An 18,975-nucleotide genomic window follows, 5' to 3' on the forward strand; every position below is an offset into this window, starting at 1 on the left:
GTGGATATGTGTGTGTGTGCATGCGTGTGTGGATATGTGCGTGTGTTTGTGTGTGTGTGTATTTGTGTGTGTGTGTGTGTGCATGCATGTATGTGTGTGGATATGTGTGTGTGTGCATGCGTGTGTGGATATGTGCGCGTGTGTGTGTGTGTGTGTGTGTGTGTGTGCATGGATATGTGTGTGTGTGCATGTTGTGTTCCACAGCCGTCGAGCAGTGGGAGCTGATGGCAGTCCTCATTTCCTGCAGCTCTCACAGAGATAAGGAAACAAATGACAGATTAATCTCTCCCTCCAGCCTTCGCTCCATCACTCAGCTGCAGCCCCCGGTGACAGCAAGAGCGACGGAAAACAAAAGCGCCCAAAACAGGGTAATAAAGAAAATTACAGCGTGGCAGACCTTCACTGCAGTCCGCCAATGAGGTTCTGCCGCGCCACAGAAGACGACGTGCGCCAACTTCACCTAGACAGAGCGTGGGAATTAAAAGCACGTCCTTGCAAGTGGCGCGTCAGCTCTGGGGGAGGCGGGGAGGAGCGGGTGACCCTCTGCAAAATCAAAGGACTGACGTCTCACTTTTAAGCCGCGGTGATCAAGGCCAGCCGTATCTACCACGCCCCCGGCAATGATACACACAGTGCTGGAGTTAGTTCTCCCAGCCCTGATCCTTACTGCAGACATTGAATCACTTCTTGCCAAACCATGGTGGGCATTTCTGGGGGAAACTGCGTGTGATATCAATTTTAGTTTAGTGATCCTAAACCTGTGCAGAGGGATTGTTCAGGGTACCCCAATCATCCGTGGGGACAATTAATAGAACGTAGGTTGTATTTCTTCCCCCACAAAGGATGCTTGATCGTGTTAATCATTACATCTTTACTCCTGAATTGGTCCTCTACAGTTGCAAAATGATGGCCTTATATAGCTAGCTATAAATGCCACAGCTGTTCCTGAAATTGCATGTGCGCGATCACAATGAGGCTTACAGTGAGGATGCTTTATGGCGCTAGATAATTTCACTGAAAAAGCTTTTTCGAATTATACTTTATAGATATTCACATATTAATTACACATTCCAAAGATCATGTTTACATTTGGATATTTACTGAAGCAGTTCAGGTTAAATGCTACACCCAGGGGTACCATAGCAGTGCCTGATTCAGGATATGTACTGCCAACATCCAGGTGTTTGGCTTCCTTCCCTAATTACTGCATTACCCTCCCATCACCACCAAAATGTGAAAGGTCTTGGAAGGTCTTGCATGTTTAAGCTGTTGCATATAGTCTGAGGCAAGATAAAGTTTGTCTTTCTCACTTCAGCTGTTTTTTTTTTTTTTGTGAGGTAATACAATCAGTAACAAATGCCATTCATGTGTCATATTTTACAGCGGAAGTGTCTGGGTGGACGTATGGGGGAGGCATAACGTTTAAAGCCCCAAATCTGTTTCTGGTTGCGCACTCCTCCCACCCTTGAGCTCATGAATGTTGTTTGAGTACCGTGGGTGTGCCTTCATCCAGCAGAAATTCTGTATTAAAAGCTGCAGGATTGGGTCTACACTGTATTTCCAGATATGTCACTTTGATGAAGTTGTTTGTTTCACGTCACACTATTATTTTGCCTACATCATTATCCAATATAGCACTTTAGCACTAAAGTGAAGACTTCCTTCCTCAGATCTATACTTTGACAGGAAGGTACAATGCTTAACTTCTTGAAAACATCTATGCAAATGTGTTTTCTTATTTGCAGGACCAATGCAGATAAAGACGTAAACACGGATCTGACGGCAGCAAAGTAAGATGCAAAATGATCCAAAACTTATAGCATCTTTGATGAATGATTTTATTGTTATACATAGATTTTCCTACAAAAAAATCATTTGTATGTCAGTATATCCCTTCATGACTGATATGGTCAAGAATATGTGAGGAAACAGAGGTTTACTCAGTTTCTCAAAACTGTTTTACAGCGAAGGAAGAGGATCTGAGGGAACTGCTCAAAGTCAGGACTGGCTGTGAGATTATGCCAAGAAAGCTTTACTTGGAGTATGCAGCAGAGGGCCACATCAAGTCTGTGACATGCTTTGAGTAAATAACCATTCCCTTAGCATTTACAGAACACGCTGCACCCCAAGAGGAACGGCTGGGTGCAGTCAAAGTGATCCACTATGGATTTGGCTTGGTTTAAAATCAACCTGGCTCACAATGTTCTGAGGTTCTGTCAGAATTTTAATGTGTTTTACACAACATGCCATCAAAACACATTTTGATACAGCTAGCAAGTAGCTGCAGAAAAAGGATTGTACTTTTATAGGAAGTTTATTTCAGAATGGCTGTGTATATTTTGCAAACAATACTAAATATTATTTGTCATGGAAAATGCAATGAAAACTTACTTAGATTTTACGTAGTTCAAATTGTAGGTTATGCTAAACTTACTGGACAAGGACATTACAGTAAGTCATGACATTGGACTCTTAAAGTCATGAATTTGAAGACTATCAACAGTAGTCTCTATTTCTTTTCTTTTTTGCAGAGAAAAACTAATTCAATAACTTGCTTTCTACAACTGCATACATTTAAACATGTGTTTTGTTTCCCCAAATCAGATGACAAGAGAAAGTTCTGCCCTGGAACAAAAGCCTTTGTGTACTGATCACTGATCACTAATTACTGTCTAAGAATTTCCAGAACCTCTAAGTATATGTCTATCCCTTGGCTAGAAGACTCTCTACAAGGATCAACATAGCACAAGTGCTCTTTTTGTTTTTCTGTTAGCTCCAGGACAACTGCTGTAACTTCTACCTGGTGAGGTTCTGCTGCGGCAGAAGTGGAGGAACTGACTGAGCCATAATTGACTCCATCCTGTAGCACAGTGGCACATTTGATCATTTCACAGTGGTACCTTTATTATGATAAAAATATTGGCAAGGGTAAAATTATTTGTAATGGTGGATTCAACAAAGTCAGGTAAGTGTGAAAATGTAATACTGGAGCCACCTCAGGTGGTGGGTGGAACGGAACAAACACAGCTAATTTGGACTCCTTCCCCACAAAGGGCGAGAGTTCCAAGCACATTCACATTCCTGCAATAAAAATATTTTAGTCTGCTAATAGGAGTTATAAATTCACATTAATGACATTGTCCCCACAAAGAGGCGTGTGACCTTACTGCTTAGGTGACCCAGAGACCTGCAAAATAATGGGATCTTTTTCTGGGAGGGGGGAGGGGGGGTGTGTCTTCCCCTCCTTCCACTAGGCCAAGCCCTTGATCTCCTCTCACGGGAGGGACTGTTGCATTTGGCCCCTCTAGACCTCCACTTGCCCCCCTCTTCGCCCATCTGTTCTCAGCCCCACAAGTGTGCCAAAACTGGGTATGCCTAGGACACCCAGGACATAGCGTGCCACTACCAGTGGGGTCAGATGAGGGAGGGCAGAACAAAAATACTTTCCAAATTATCAGAAAGCTGCAAAAGTAGCAGGATGTTTTGAATCACAGTCTCACACAAATGTGATTTATGGCCAGGTGCAGTGATTAGAGACATATAATTCTTTCAAGTCTCAATTTATGGCCAAGATAAAAACTTTACACGTGCAGATAATCTCTCACTGTGTGCAGGTGTTTGTATATGCATGTTTATGTGTGCGTTTCTTTCTGCGCATATGTGTTGTGCTCCCTCCATGTTAGTCCACATTGAATACCCTCTTAACCACTCAGTATCACATTGAATCATGTCATCTGGTACGGTTTTACAACAGTGTGCAGTACAAACATCTGCATAGACAATGAGCTGCTCTGTGTTCTGTGGCACTGGAGTGCAGTGATGTATATAATAAATATACATACAATAAGGGTATGACCCAATTGCACAGTGCACAGGTGTTGTATTACGTCGTATAAGAAGGAAAAGGCATGGAATGCTTAGCATAGCAATGCACAGATTGAAGCTGCCCTATGGCATCTTTGCCTTGTCTGACACACTAGGAACTAGACACTTCCATTATTACACCATTAAACTTTATGATCTGTGGACCTTATATGACCAAAAGCTATGGAGGCTGCAGGCCTTGCCTATGAAGCAAGCAATTAGCCATTCATTTAGATTGACCGTCATGGCTGAAAAGTGAGTAACAGCAGACTGCCTTGTGTAGAAATATTCTTAAGATTGAGAACAGAGTATGTGCACAATGCTGAAGCTGATATCTGTGTTTTCTTAATAATTTACACATTTACTTAAATTTCCATTGCAATTCTGCAGTTTCATTTAAGGGCCAGGACAAAAGTGAAATTGTTTTCAAGAATTTCAACATTTACATTTCTTTACTCACAAAACATTTCCCCCAAATTCAGTGCCTGCTGAATTCACCAGGAAAAAAGTAAAAACGTCTTAATGTATGCAGCTGTCCTTACATGTTGAATAGTTCCACTGAGACATGATTTATCATTTAGTTATACAAAATTAGATTTTTGAAAAAAAAAAAAAGAAAAGTATCCTGAAGTCCCACTGTGTCATCCATGTGAGTGCATATGCCTCCACAGTGGTAATGTTGCTTCATAGGATTTGTGTCAGTGAACTGCTGAGAGGGAAATGCAACCCAGCAAGCAAGTCAGACCTTCATATAAATGACCTTTAGCTCTAATGTGTGCACAATGCATGAATGGCAAATTCAGTTCAACATATATATTGACTATATAAACTTAGACAAATATTGAAATATAATGCAATCAAATGTATTCACAATGCAGCGAGATATTATTTGTAGACACATATTTTTCCCCATTCCTAATATTAACATTTTTGTGCAGGCTACAAGGTCTACCTGATGTAGCCTGATCAACAAACTTGGAAGGGACTTCTCATAAACTGGTCACAGGAATAGTGTCCTGTAAACGTCCCTATTCTTGGCAGCATTCTCAATCTTCAATGGAGAGCAATATGTTTGGAATGTCTGGTATTTTAAAACGTGCATCAAACGCTGAAAGCCTACACTGTACTGACACGCTGCGAGTTTGAGACGAATCGTCGGAGGCAGCTCGTCTCCGCGCGCCTTCTCCTCCCACACAATCTGGGGCACTATGGTCACGTGACGCGCGGCTCGCGGTGAGAGCGGCACATCTGCCGGGGCGGGAATCGTGCTCACTGCGCGGCACGCCTCGCGTCTCCTTTTGGCCGCAGGTTATTTCTCCCAGGAGCAAGCGGACGGGTGTACACCGGTGCAAAGGAAAAGGCCCCTGTGAACAAGTTGTTGAGCATACAAATTCTGGGCACTCCACATTTGTTTGCACTTTGAAAATATCCAAATATGCAAGCCCTTAACAGGAAGAGGTTTCCTTGTTTAGGGAGATATCAGTCCGTTTGGCTCAGGTACTTCTATAGTAGCCTACTTGCAGTTTTACAAATAATGGCAGCACAAAACTACGGCTTAAGAAGAAATGCCTATCTGTGATCTTCCCGAGATGCCGCAGAAGAGTTATTGTGCTTATTATTCATTCCTCACACTGAAATGACAATTCTGGACAAAATGTGTAAATCACCACAGTTTTATAGCTGAACAGTAGCAAATAGATAACAGTTCAGAACCTCCTGAGGCTAAAAGCTAACCATGAAATGAAAAAATCTATAAAGCATTTACTTCTACTCTGTATAACTGAAGGCCCATGTTCTCAATGCCTTTTTTTTCTCTACCTCCCATATCCTGCACAATGCACATTTTTTCATGTATTGCGCTCAAATGCATCTTTACACATTACTAAACCAATGGCATGTGATTGCCAAAGAAAAATGGAATTTGACATGGATTTTTTCTCTGAAGGACAGAAAACCTGTACAATCTCACCTATTCTGTTTTTGACTAAAATAACCTTCCCCAACATATGAAAAACAAATAGATTGATGACTTAATAGTAGACTGAACACATTAAAAACTGAACTTCGTTTTTATAAGATGACAGGTTTGGAGGCACAGTAATTGTAAGACATGCCTATTTGCACTTTAAGTGCTTATCCCCCACCACTCCCAGGCCGCTTAAGCTCACTAATTAAGCAGGGTTGTCATTTGAATTGGCAGTTTTTGTAGACACAATGTATTAGTCACATTTTTTAGTTTTAGTGTGCCCCTTAATAGCTTTAAATTTCAACAAAATGTCAGAATAGAAAACTTATTATTAATATTTTAAAACATTTATTTTCTAATGCCTGTTTAAAAAACAACTTTTAATTTTCAAGGTCAAAAACAATGACAATGTAAAGCTGCAAAATGTTTTGTAGAGATGAAAACACTTGACTGAGAACTGAAAACAGGCATTGATGCTGTAGTTTCTCTAGTGTAACACAACAGAGAAGTTTTTCTTTTTAATGATTTCTGAGCTTACTATTAGGAATCAATATTTATGCTTTATGTCCCTTTATTCCAATAAACCACATTGTGGGCGTTCCTTGTATGTACTGTGTGGCTGTGTTACTGCATTTGGAACAATGGCTCTGACATGCTGTCCTGCAGCTAGACCTTCCATCCAGGCTTCCTGACATCCCTACATCCTCTGACACTCGCTTGCAGGCCCTGATGCCCTGCTTTTGCTCTGGGACACTGCTGGCTCCTGCCCCTCCCAGCCAGGCCAGCCCTCTTCAGATGACTCACACACACACACACACACAAAACAATAACAAAAAACTGCTTTCCAAAAACCAGCTGTTTCACTGCATCCCCACCCCCACACCCTCAACACCACCCCCCCAAAAGAGAGGGAAAACAATTGTACCCCCACAAATAAGCATGACACTGGAAATGAGTAACCCATGGTTCTGTGTGGGCACAGTATATTGATTCATAGTTATTGCTTCTGGCTCATTACTGTAATTCCAGGCACTGACACTTTGAATTGTCATTCATACAGCATTAAGGCTTTTCTGACAGAATGCACCAAGTGTCCCGAGCCTTGGGGGTTGGGGATTCCCTTTGAATGCCCACTGACAGCGTTTCATAAGACCGTGAAAAAATCTACACTGCAATTGCTAACAAGCACGTATACATTTACTCCCTAAGCACCTCCCATATCGTCACTGTATGTGTGATATTAACAACAGATATTCAGTCCAGTACAATTTAAACTCGCAGCCCTGCAGGTCCAGTGATCAATGACAGCATGCATCGTCATCGCGGTATGCGCGCTCCACCACGCTAGAGGGGTGTCGGTGACGAGCAGTTTCGCCTGGGAATGGCGTGAGCGCGCTTGGCGGGCGCCTGCTGCAGAAACCAGTCCGTACAAACCGAGGGGTTGTAATCCGGGCCATTCTTGTTGACAACGAGCCTAGACTAGAAAATTAAACAGTTACATCGAGGAAACTGGATTGCGCGTGATCAAGCTGTTCAGTATTTAACAATGTCAGTGTAAAAGTAAAGCCGGGGGAAAGATTTAAGCGGAAAAATCACTGACAGGCCAGATGAGGTTTGATGGGATTCATATGCAATACAGATGGAGAAATCGACAGGCTAAATGATCGTATGTGTTGTAAATATTTAAATATCCATCACTAGTAACAGGGAAGATGCATCTCCACCAGGTGCTGACTGGGGCTGTGAATCCAGGAGACAGCTGCTATTCGGTGGGAAGCGTTAGCGACATCCCTTTTACTGTAAGTATTCCATTTAATATTTGCAGCGAGGATGAGGCTGGCTAGATTAAGAAACAAACTGAACATGGATATACGGCGTATTCGGAGTGGCTGGCCCATGACATTCCCCTCGTTATCTTCATTTTCGACATCGTCCATTCCGAGTGACAGTTGTGCGTTTGGTTTATGTTTTGGTTTACAGACCTGTCTTGTTTTGGAAGACCGTTTCCGGAAATATTGACCATACATTGCCTGACTGAACACGAAGTTTCGGTTTGGAGTCATTTAGTGGAAATTTAAGTGCATGTGCAATCGATGATTTTCCGAACTTACCTACCCATCCCACATTTCCTGATTCTGACAGATGTGGCTAGCTTGCTCTCTCGCGAAGTCGCACATCAGTATGGTAATGCCAGAGTTGGCAAACATTTGGCGTCAGTGCGCTCCACAGATAATCGGAATGACTATTAGTGCATAAACGGTGTCCATTACAACATGAACTACACAAAATGATTAGGTAGCCTATTTAAGCTGTTTTCGTTGATAGTCATTCCTAATTCTGAGCACATATTGTATCAAATGTACACACCAGTCATGCGAATACATCATTAATGCGATTTAGACGTGTACAAAATATTGGCAAGGAATTCAGTTAACGTTTTTCGAAAAGTAATAAAATGTTGAAGTCATGTGTGCGTGAATGTTTGCTGGAGGTTGCCACCACGATTCACGTACTGGAATGCTTTTGTTTAGGTCGTATCTACGATTTTTTAAAAATCTGTGTAGCCTGACCCAGACTATTTTGCTGTCTGACACACTGATGTTATAGCCTAGTGTTTGTTTACACAAGTCAACACTTACGTACAAAAAGAGGCTACTGCATGCAATGGTCACATTTTTGCTTTGTTTATTGACCTTACTATTCAAGAGAACGCATATGGGCCTGTTTTACGCTAATTAAGAGTTGATCTCTGCGAAGTAATATAGGGTTATAACGTGACGCTGTATGCTATGCTGAGGAGCGTTGTTTAGATTGTCAATCAGGTGTAAAATGAAAATAAGTAATGTATTTTGATATTACTTATTTTTGTCATGTTGTCGAAGTGTAGAATGGTTTTGTGGTCTAAGCCCAGAAGTGAATGAATGAATATGAGCCACCAAAGAGGCGTGATTTATTATAGATCTTTCATCCTCGGAATAGTTTTATATGACTGCACAAAATCGTACTTTTACGTAGAGCGAGACATAAACTTGTAACGTGAACTATGAACACATTTCTTCTGCATTGCATAATGGAAGCTGTGTAGAAACTGCTTTTTTATTTGTAATTTCTGCATACGGTATGCTCCAAGATTATGCAATACAGGGCGGTATCGTGATATGCGGTAAACGGAGGAACTAAACCAGAAACTAAATGAAACCCATACGTCCTTTAATCTCTGCAACTGCCCCAGTTCTAATGGAGTGCAGTGGTCTAGTGGTCTTAACTAGAGGTTTAAACCCTCGGCAAGGTCATTCAATTGCCCCATACGCCTTGAACTCAGGGCTGTTCGTAATTTATGATAACAGTGATCACGTGCCAGTGGTATACCGTTACTGCGATTACCCGTATCATTTAGGATGCAGTGTGGACATGGCCATAATTCAGTGTACAGGCTGAACGGTTATGTAGTTTTCAGAGAAAGGGTACTTTCGGAGTGCTGCATGGTGTTGTAGTTTACTGATGATCACTTTGTTACGGAGTTATCCTTGCATACAGGTTTTACCCTTACATGTTCTGCGCTGCCAGGAGTGACCTAAGGCATGTATCAGCGTCAGAACCTCCCAGACAGTGAATGTGTTCTTTTGTCTGGGCCAATATGTGCTATCAGCAAAAAGAAGTTTTCTGATGTCACAGTTTAATGCCAATGTTCATCATTTGTGTGGCTGTTTTCTGACACTCTTTCTTCATGCTGTATCAGGGGTGACTGTATTCTGGAATGCTAGAAGGTGAACATTTTCAAATAGTTTGAAAGTCATATTTTGAGCTTTCAGAAAAGACTCTTACGCTGGATTAGGCAAAATGTTTAACAGCATGGTCTGTAACCAGTGTGTGTCTATTTTCAGCATGGCGAGGGAAAGCGCTCCCTTGTATTATGTCATTGAAGGTCTTGACAACACATAACCTTTCAGCTTTTGGCTCAGTTTGTTTGTAAATTGGTTCCTTCTGTTCTGAGTGAATTTCTGTTTTAATTATTTGTTTTCATTTAATTGCATTTTTCCTCAGATATGCACCCCATTTTGCTCAATGACAAGATGTTTTGTTCCTGTGATGAGTGGCTGTGCTACTTGTTGAATTTACTTAAGAACCCTTGGACTGTAGTTGAAAGAATTCCAGTGTGATTGAATTAGCCACAGTAAGGACATATCTATGAGAAGAACCTGCTTTAATGGAGGCTTTCCTATAGGAGCTGACATGACACAGTGACATTTGTTACTGCAATTTTAATGCTTCAGACATGGGCCTCTGTTAACAAAAATAATCTCTCAAAGTAATGCACGTGCTCAGTTCTCAAGTATATCAGTTGTGTGTCTAATTAGTTATTTAGTTAGTTTTCTCATAACAATCAAGTTTTATGTGACAACATGAATGCAGTAGTATGTGTGTACGCCAGTGTAGGCTATGTGGCACATAGTAGCCTATTATATATGAATAGTGAGCTTGCACACCAGGGAGTGAGTCATTCTATTGTTGTTTATCTTACTAATGTTGTGACTGGTTATTGAATCACATCATTGAGCAACTTTTTCCATATGTCTCAATTGTTTTATGAATTTTGGCAGTTAGAACTCAGAAGAGTGAGGGCTAACTGTATCATTGAAAGTGCACTGTGTGTATGCCCACTTCTATATGGCATGCATGGGAATAAATTCACCAAGTGTTACTTCAAGACCTCTGTGTAAGAACGCATAATAAGAAGGCAAGTGAAGAAGGATATTAGCTGACATTATGTAATAGATGCAAATTAGAAGCTGTGATCTGTCAGGTTTATGCAGATCATCAGGCCAAGTGCTTAAACAGGCTCATCTTCGTCAGCTATAAACAAAGTTCAAAAGAGTGTTCTTGCTGTAACCAAGATAATCAGTGATCACTGTGTTCCTCGTGATGTTCAGCAGTTGTAGCCTAATTGGCAATCACTGTCTGTGTGTTTGTGTTGTAGCCTATATGGGCATGCATTTATGTGTGTTTTCCTTCCTGCTCGTAACTGGATGGGAGTCATTCTGGGGTAAGAATGTCCTCTTAGAATGGCCAGACGGGGTGTGATAATTATATTTAATATACTTCACCAGACTGTAGTACATTATTATGCCTTTTTGTGGTTGTTTTTTGCATAAACAGAATTGGCTGAGATTCACTTCATAATTATTCTTACAGGTACTGCAGATGCTCCATGCCTCTTGTGCTCCTTTAAATAAACCATCTCTGGGATGGTAACCATAACAACGCCCTGCAGCCTAGGTGTATTGCCATGTGCAGCACCGAGTGCCAGTGTTCATCAGTGACCCCAGGATGAGCAGCAGCCATGTGTCGCAGGGGTTAGTGCCCCGGGCCTCTAGTCAGGAGGTTGCAGGTTTGATTCCCGGATGGGGCGCTGATTTTTCACTCTCTATCCAGGTGTGAAAACAAAACCTGATGCTCTTGTTTTTGACAACCTCCTCACAGCATCAGTGGTGGTGTTTCTAATGTGGGAAGTGTGATGTAATGGATTCTGCAGTAGGTTGATGCTGTGGTTTCTCGGTGGTCTTGTTATGAGAGTACAATCACACCTGTGGACATCCCACAAGTGGGTGGAGCTGTTGCATGTTATCAACCAGGCACATATTTCAACCAGACATAATGTTTTGCAAGGGGGTGCGAAGTTTTTTGATTGGTTTGTATGGAAGAGTGTTTGACAGTTTATGATAGATCTCCCTCTGGGGTTTGGGGGAGGGGTTGGGGGTTCATGAAGGCTGACTGTTCCATTACTAGGTAGGCTATGTAACTACACCAGTCATGGCCTGCAGTTTGTCTGTTCAGTGACGCTGCCCTCTTTGGCTGTGGATGACCTCACTTCCGGAGGTTAACAGAGATGCAGAATGTCTCAGGAAGTAACAACATTTTTATTTCCCTGTCCTGCAAGATTTTTGCTGGCTGCTTTCACCACAGAAACTACTGGATGCACCTGTGAGGGAGATGCTTGAAACCCTTTGATTTTATTGCCCCCCCCACCACCACCGTCAAAATGGCAGAGATTCCTGCTAAGGTGCACACTCATCCCCCACTAAATTTCTGTCTCTCTTTGTTTTCAGGCATATGGGTCTGGCTGTGATATTGTCATCCTCTCCAGTGATTTCGAGTGTGTGCAGATTGTCCCTGGTGCCCAGCATGGCAACATACAAGTGGGATGTGTGGAGTGCTCGCATCAGCTGGGAAGGGTATGTTTACTTATCAGACAGAAAGCATGTGTGTTAATGGCCTCTTATATACAGTTAGCTCAATAATGTTTTGGACACACATATATTTTCTTGATTTGGCTCTGTACTCCACAATTTTAGATTTGAAATCAAGCAAGTCTTCAATCTTGTGGTTAAAGTGAAGATTCTCAGCTGTTATTTAAGGGTATTTTTAGACATTCTGGTTTCACCATGTAGAAACTACAGCACTGTCTATACATAGCACAGGTGTTTCTGAGTGAGGTGTGTTAAATTGCTCCCTCAGTGCAGATATAATAGAGCTTTCAATATCTAGTCTTGATTCTAGGTCTTTGATTGCCTTTTGAGTCTGTTATTGGCATTTGTCAATTTGAAGCCTTAGAGCTGTGCGACTGAAAGTCAAGAAAGCCATTATGAGGCTGCAAAATAGGAATAAAACAGTAAGAGACATAGGCCAAACTTCAGGCTTTTCAAAATCATTAAGAACATCATTAAGAAGGAAGAGACCACTCATTAGCTCAGCAATCGCGAAGAGCCTGGTAGGTCAAGGAAGACTACAGTTGATGACCAAAGAAATCTTCCCATAATGTTGAAAAACGCCCAAACGCCTATCGCCAACAGATCAGAAACATTCTTCAGAAGGCGTGGTTGGCGTGCAGGCATGGTTGTGTCAGCAACTACTGTCCACAGAAGACTTCACAGTTCTGTCAGCAACAGAACTACAGAGGCTACACTGCAAGATGCTAACTAGTTAGCCACAAAAACAGGACGGCCAGGTAACAGTTTGCTAAGAAGTACCTAAAAGAGCAGGCAGAGTTCTGGAAAGAAGGTCTCATGGACAGATGAGAGCAACATTCACTTTCACAGAATGGTGACAAGAGCAATCTGTGGAGGTCAAAAGGAACTGGCCAAGATCCAAAGCACACGGACCCCCTCACCTGTCAAGCATGATGGTGGGGGTGTTATGGTAAAATACCCTTCAATAAAAGCTGAGAATGTGCACTTTAACCACACGTGAATCTAAAATTGTAGAGTACAGAGCCAAATCAAGAAAAAAGTGTTTTTTTTCCAAGCATTATGGAGCTCACTGTACACTGCTGTACAGACCCCTGTTGTTTTACCCCAGCTTTCGTCTAGAACATATTGTAGTGCGAACCTATTGACATGACAATAGAAAGCGAAACTAGGGAAGAGTGTATTTTATTGTACTATATATATCTTCCAGAGAAGCCTTTATTAACAAGAGCTCTCACAGCTGTCCAAGAGTAACTGTATTGGTTCATACTTAGTTTGTAAACTAAATGCAGTTGGGGTCCAGTTGGGGTCTAAATATTTGAAGTTGCAGTCAGATGCAGTAACACTTATAGCTGCAGTGCTGGATGTGCTGGATGTGCACTTACACTAAGAGCAGCAGTGCTGGATGTGCTGGATGTGCACTTACACTAAGAGCAGCAGTGCTGGATGTGCTGGATGTGCACTTACACTAAGAGCAGCAGTGCTGGATGTGCTGGATGTGCACTTACACTAAGAGCAGCAGTGCTGGATGTGCACTTACACTAAGAGCAGCAGCGCTGGATGTGCTTTGGGACGCTGAAGTGCAGCCACTCATTTATCCTCAGATCGCTGCCTCCTATGGGAACACTGTGTGCATCTTTGAGCCTGTTGCAACCAACCCAAACAAACGACACAATGTGAGTAATTATTTACTTTACACTTCTGACCAGTAGGTTTCTGCTGTTAATTATTTACTCACTTCCATACAATGTACCATATGTTATGAGTCTGTACAGTTATGTATGTGCGGGTTGTATAATGTTGGACAAAATCATGATGTAGATGAAATAGGCCTACATGGTATATTATTACTATGGATGGTAACACCCTTAGTATGTTGCATACCTCCCCCTGTAAATCATACCATCCTGAAACATAGATAAAAATGGTGTCCAAGATCAAACAATAGAAAATTTCACTTGGTATTTTTTTGTAGCACCGTACACATTGATGCGCATTTGTGAAATTGTTCTGCTGCAGGTGGTGAAATAAATAAGCGTGCAGTGCTCTCCTGTGCCTGTGTGAAGCGGTGTTCCCGTATGTCTCTCTTTCACAGCAGCTGAATTACCAGTGGCACAAGACCGGCCAGTTTTTCCTCAGTGATGTGACGTACAATCTGGCATGGGATCCGCAAGGTATCCCCGCACGACCTGTGCATTTTTAACACCTCTGTCCTCTTTGGAGCGTGACTGCAGGCTCTGTGGAGGAAATGCCTCTGTGTGCCTGTGTAATTTGGTGGAATAGTTCATTGCCTATGACAAGAGGTTTTATTACTCAGATTCACTGTGTAATGGTAGTGTGTTTCATCCTTTATTTTAAAACACAAATTTAAGAATTTTGGTTTCTGTTTGGGTGAAATTCAATAGATCCAAAAAATAGACCTATTTTTGCCAGTCAGAGCAAACCGGCAGTCTGTGTACATTATATACACCACCAGCTAACCCTTTGTTCCTAATACATCAGCTGTTTCATTTCCCTTCACATCCTGCCTAAACATCCTTCACATCCTGACCTAAATTCCTTAGTGTAACATGGGTGCTCTAAACGCAACAGAAGGAAAAGCATTTCTGCCAACCATTTGCCCCTCCCCCCCCCCCCCCCCCCACAGGTAACCGGATACTCGCTGCGACAGAGCAGCTGCAGCTGTGGGCTCCGCCCTCCAGTGACACGCTGGTGGAGGAAGAGGAGGGTCAGGCTGCTGAAGATAAACTCCATCCTGCCTTAAATGACTGGAAGTGTGTCTGGCAATGCAAGTGAGTGCCATTTCATAAGGTCCCAATTCAGACACACACTCGCACTAATTACTGCTCACACACACACACACACACACACACAAAGCTATCTAACATGCAGATTCATGCTGTTGGCTTGCTTAGCTGGTACAGCCATTGCTTCCTGTAAATGGATTGTTGATAGAGCAGGCTAGGCCTGGCCTGTGTGGCTGTAGATGTGTTGACACAGACACGGTCAATGCCCGATGCAGACTGAGACCTTTTGTCGGAAGTGCAGCAGTCAAAAAGAGCAGTCATAGAGTCAACACCATCAGCTGACACTAAACTCACATGGGTTCAGTGAGGAACTGTGACTCAGATTGATTTTCAGTTCCCTGCAACTTACCCAGAGACATTTCAAAACTGCAAGCCTACTCAACCCTGGTCCTGGAGAGCCACAGTGTGGGCTTTTATTAACTGTCCCCAATTCACTGTGTGTCACATTTATTTCCTTCCCCAGTGTTGAGACAATCACTGGTCTAGAGGGAGTTTAAATACATGCAGAAAAGCCTCCACCCCCCCCTCAACCCCCCAATCGCAACCACAGATTGTACCTGTTGATGGTACCTGTGGTCATTTACTTATTCCTCAGGTCTTTTCCTTGTCCTGCCAATTGTTTTTTATTTATTTTTTACACAGCCATTAAGTCTCAGGACCACAAAACAGTGCGCAGCCTACATCAACGTGTAGCACAAGCCTGGGTGATGCGTGATACACTCACCAGGCATCAGCTACAGTGAAAAAAGGAGAGATTGTTAAGCCAGTACTTTTCAGAGACTCTCTCCCACCAGCTTTGGCGCAGATGGTCGTGTGGGTGTTTGTGTGGTAGGTGATGTCTGTGTGCTTCTCCCAGGACTGCTGTGCCTGTGCATGTGATGAAGTGGTCGCCCGACGGGGAGTACTTTGCCACCGCAGGGAAGGTACTGTATGGCAAAATGTGTTTCCTGTTTTTTTTTTTGTGTATTTCCCCTTTACATCACCAAACTACCAGAGAAATACGTTTCCTCAGGGCATGTTCTTATTACACTAATGCTCCAGCAAAGCAGCAGGTGACGTACAGTTGATCTTGTCCAGATTATACAGAGAGGAAAGTCATGAATGTGGTAAACCCGGTGAACATTGCCATCCGGGCATTCAGGTGAAAAGCCAGTTACATCTAAAAGGTGTCTGGCCAACTAGGACGTAGCCTGGCTGTATCCAGGTAAAATCTGAGCTATATTGGGGTTAACCTAGTCCGTTTATGTCAAAACATCTCTCAACCTAGTTTTTCACCCTTCTCGTCATCTAGACTCTAGTCTTTTGCTCACTAGAAAGGAAGGAAGTTGTTCGATGTCATGTGTTCCATTGTCTGTTTATATGAGGACATATTTGGGTGACAGCATTTTTCACTGATGTGTGGTTTGTTGGAAATAATGAGAGTGCATTTTCCAACTTCCTTCTGTTGAACGAGCCATCATGTGACCATGTGCATTGTGGGAATGCTGTCGGTCTGGTTGCCTTGGATGACGCGGATGTGGTGCTCTCTTTGTGTCTCTGTGCTGGCCCAGGATGACTGCCTGCTGAAGGTATGGTACCCCACCACGGGGTGGAAGTCAGCAGTGGTGATCCCAGAGCTGCCCGAGAAGAAGGGCACACCCGTCCACTTCTCTTTCGTGTACCTGGCACACCCCCGCGCTGTCACTGGCTTCTCCTGGAGGAGGACCAGCAAGTACATGCCCAAGTGAGCTTCAGGCCTTCACCCTTTCAACTGAAATAGAGCTCTCTGTACATGCTATTCAATATGTGGTTAACAGTATATGACCGTGTACATAAAGATATTCGATTTATGAGCAATGTAGATATACTGATTGCATTGCCAAGAGGAAAATGTCTGGGGATTTAGGTTTACTGTATTTTCTTAGCAACCAGATGCAGTGCACACTACGCTGTGCATGTGTTTATATTATATAAAGAACTGCTGCTATGTTTCTTGTTCATGTGTGCTTGTGCGTGTGTGTGCGTGTGTGCTTGTGTGTGTGTGTGTGTGTGTGTGTGTGTGTGCGCACGTGCGTGTGTGTGTGCACAGGGGCTCGGTGTGTAACGTGCTGCTGACCTCCTGCCTGGACGGGATCTGCAGGCTGTGGTCTGAGACCCTGCTGCCTGAGGACAGCCTGCTGGGGGGGCAGATCTCAGAGAGCAGCAGCAGCAGCAGCAGCCTGCCCCACCCAGGGGGGCAAAAGGACAAGATCCAACATGCCCTGGAGGTACCAGCATTACCTACTGTTACACGTACAGGTCTAAATATACCACACATGCTGCTTAATATATCAGCCATGGAATTTTATCTATAGTATATATAGGCAACTTTGTAGAATAAATATTTATTTATTTCCTCCTCCTGACCTGCTCTGTGACTCCTCCCACTTACCTGCTCCTCTATAACTCCTCCCACTAACCTCCTCTGTAACTCCTCCCTCTATCCTGCTCTTTATCTCCTCTCTCTATCCTGCTCTGTAACTCCTCCCACTAACCCGCTCTGTAACTCCTCTCTCTAACCTGCTCTGTAACTCCTCCCACTAACGCACTGCTCTGTAACTCCTCCCACTAACGCGCTGCTCTGTAACTCCTCCCACTAACGCGCTGCTCTGTAACTCCCTGCAGTCCATTCACCACCTGAAGCACCTGCGTCGCGGCCGGAGGCGCTCCTCTGCCCTGGCGGCCCACACCGAGCTGCTGCCCAGCCAGCTGGGCTCACACGAGGTCCACCGACACATCTCTCACCATGCCAACGCCCTCTGCCACTTCCACATCTCAGCCAGCATCAACCCCAGCACAGGTACATCTCAGCCCGTCCCCAGCACAGGCACATCTCACTCCCAGCACAGGTCTATGTCAGGACAGGTTTATCTCAATCTGCGCACTGGTATAGCTCTAATCTCAGCACAAGAATATCACTTATCCCTGTAGCGGTACATCTCAGTCTCAGCACAGGCATATTTCTGCTCCACTTCTTGGCTCGTCTGCTCTCTCCCGACGTCCCACCCTCTGCTGTCTGTGCCTCCCAGATATCCCCCAGGTCCTGTCGGCGACGGCGTTCCTGGGGGACGAGGCCAGCGGCGGTTTTGTGGTGCACTGGCTGAACAACAAGGACCTGAGCTTCACCATCTCCATGGACCTGTTCATGCAGCAGCTGCGCAGGCTGTCCGAGACGCACCTGGAGTCCACTGCTGACGACCCGGACCCCGAGGGGCCGCAGGCCAAGTTTGACCTGGGTACGTTCAGCATTAGCGTTTACTGCGTGTTCAACATCTATGACAAATTTACTCACTATTTAAATTTTACTTTTATGTTATATAATATTGGCACTCATCTAACATTTATCTTTCAAATGGAATTGGAACTTTAATACTTGGGGAGTTGTTTTTTTTTTCAACTGCCATTAAACAGGCGCCACATCAAAATGACCCTTCCTTGGGTGGTGTTATATTTTTTCATGTAACCACCCTCTGTCTCTTGTGCTTTCTGGAGAAAAGTTAAACCCAGTGTATGAAATACTGGTTTACCGTTTCAACAGGGAGTGGAAAGCCTCTGTTTTCCGTTTTAAAATATGCTTAACCTGTATTGTTCTCTAACTTCAGTAAGGTAACATTGGTTGATGTGGACCTCTCTCTGCGTGTTCCAGATCTGGATGAGATGTCGGACAGAGGCTCCTCTGAGCAGGAGGACGGCGATCCGGAGGGCAGCACCAAGGCCTCCTCCCCCGGCTCCAGCGGCAGCTCCCCTTTACCCACAATGCTGCTGGACAGGAAGTTGGAGGCCCTCACCCTGGAGTGGAACAGGAGCCCAGACATGCTCTTCACCATCCACCCAATGGACGGCTCCTTCCTGGTGTGGCACGTGAAGTACCTGGATGAGTACATCCCGGGAATATTCAGACAAGTCCAGGTACACCTGCTAGCTCCACAGTTGGCCTGTAAATACACACAACAGTATATACTTACTGTGTTTTATCAGAGGTGGAAAATCCAGGTTCTGAAAGTAAAAATCCTCCCCAGTATTTTGTGCCAACCACCTGGATTTGCTAATCAGTACAATAGCTGTAAATACAGGT

At 43.6% G+C, this 18,975-nt stretch overlaps 1 protein-coding gene and 1 long non-coding RNA gene across 3 annotated transcripts in view; both read left to right on the top strand.

Moving 5' to 3' along the window:
* Positions 1-2,376, top strand: part of LOC135242566 (uncharacterized) — a 235,752-nt gene extending 233,376 nt beyond the window's left edge. Inside the window, exons 5-6 of one of the 2 annotated variants that reach the window (XR_010326392.1) lie at positions 1,746-1,790; positions 1,966-2,376. This is a non-coding gene — a long non-coding RNA (uncharacterized LOC135242566). The remainder of the gene's footprint in view (positions 1-1,745; positions 1,791-1,965) is intronic. The other variant, XR_010326384.1, reaches the window with a different exon arrangement.
* Positions 2,377-7,199: 4,823 nt separating this feature from the next.
* Positions 7,200-18,975, top strand: part of LOC135242328 (dmX-like protein 2) — a 50,133-nt gene continuing 38,357 nt past the window's right edge. The window contains exons 1-11 of the mRNA XM_064313358.1: positions 7,200-7,629; positions 11,938-12,063; positions 13,680-13,751; positions 14,171-14,249; positions 14,723-14,867; positions 15,739-15,805; positions 16,433-16,605; positions 16,951-17,128; positions 17,526-17,700; positions 17,930-18,136; positions 18,547-18,809. Of these exons, the coding sequence (XP_064169428.1) occupies positions 7,543-7,629; positions 11,938-12,063; positions 13,680-13,751; positions 14,171-14,249; positions 14,723-14,867; positions 15,739-15,805; positions 16,433-16,605; positions 16,951-17,128; positions 17,526-17,700; positions 17,930-18,136; positions 18,547-18,809 (1,572 nt within the window). The 5' untranslated portion in view covers positions 7,200-7,542. The remainder of the gene's footprint in view (positions 7,630-11,937; positions 12,064-13,679; positions 13,752-14,170; positions 14,250-14,722; positions 14,868-15,738; positions 15,806-16,432; positions 16,606-16,950; positions 17,129-17,525; positions 17,701-17,929; positions 18,137-18,546; positions 18,810-18,975) is intronic.

This window comes from Anguilla rostrata, chromosome 16 (assembly GCF_018555375.3).
Source record: "Anguilla rostrata isolate EN2019 chromosome 16, ASM1855537v3, whole genome shotgun sequence".
In the NCBI taxonomy this organism is placed as follows: domain Eukaryota; kingdom Metazoa; phylum Chordata; class Actinopteri; order Anguilliformes; family Anguillidae; genus Anguilla; species Anguilla rostrata.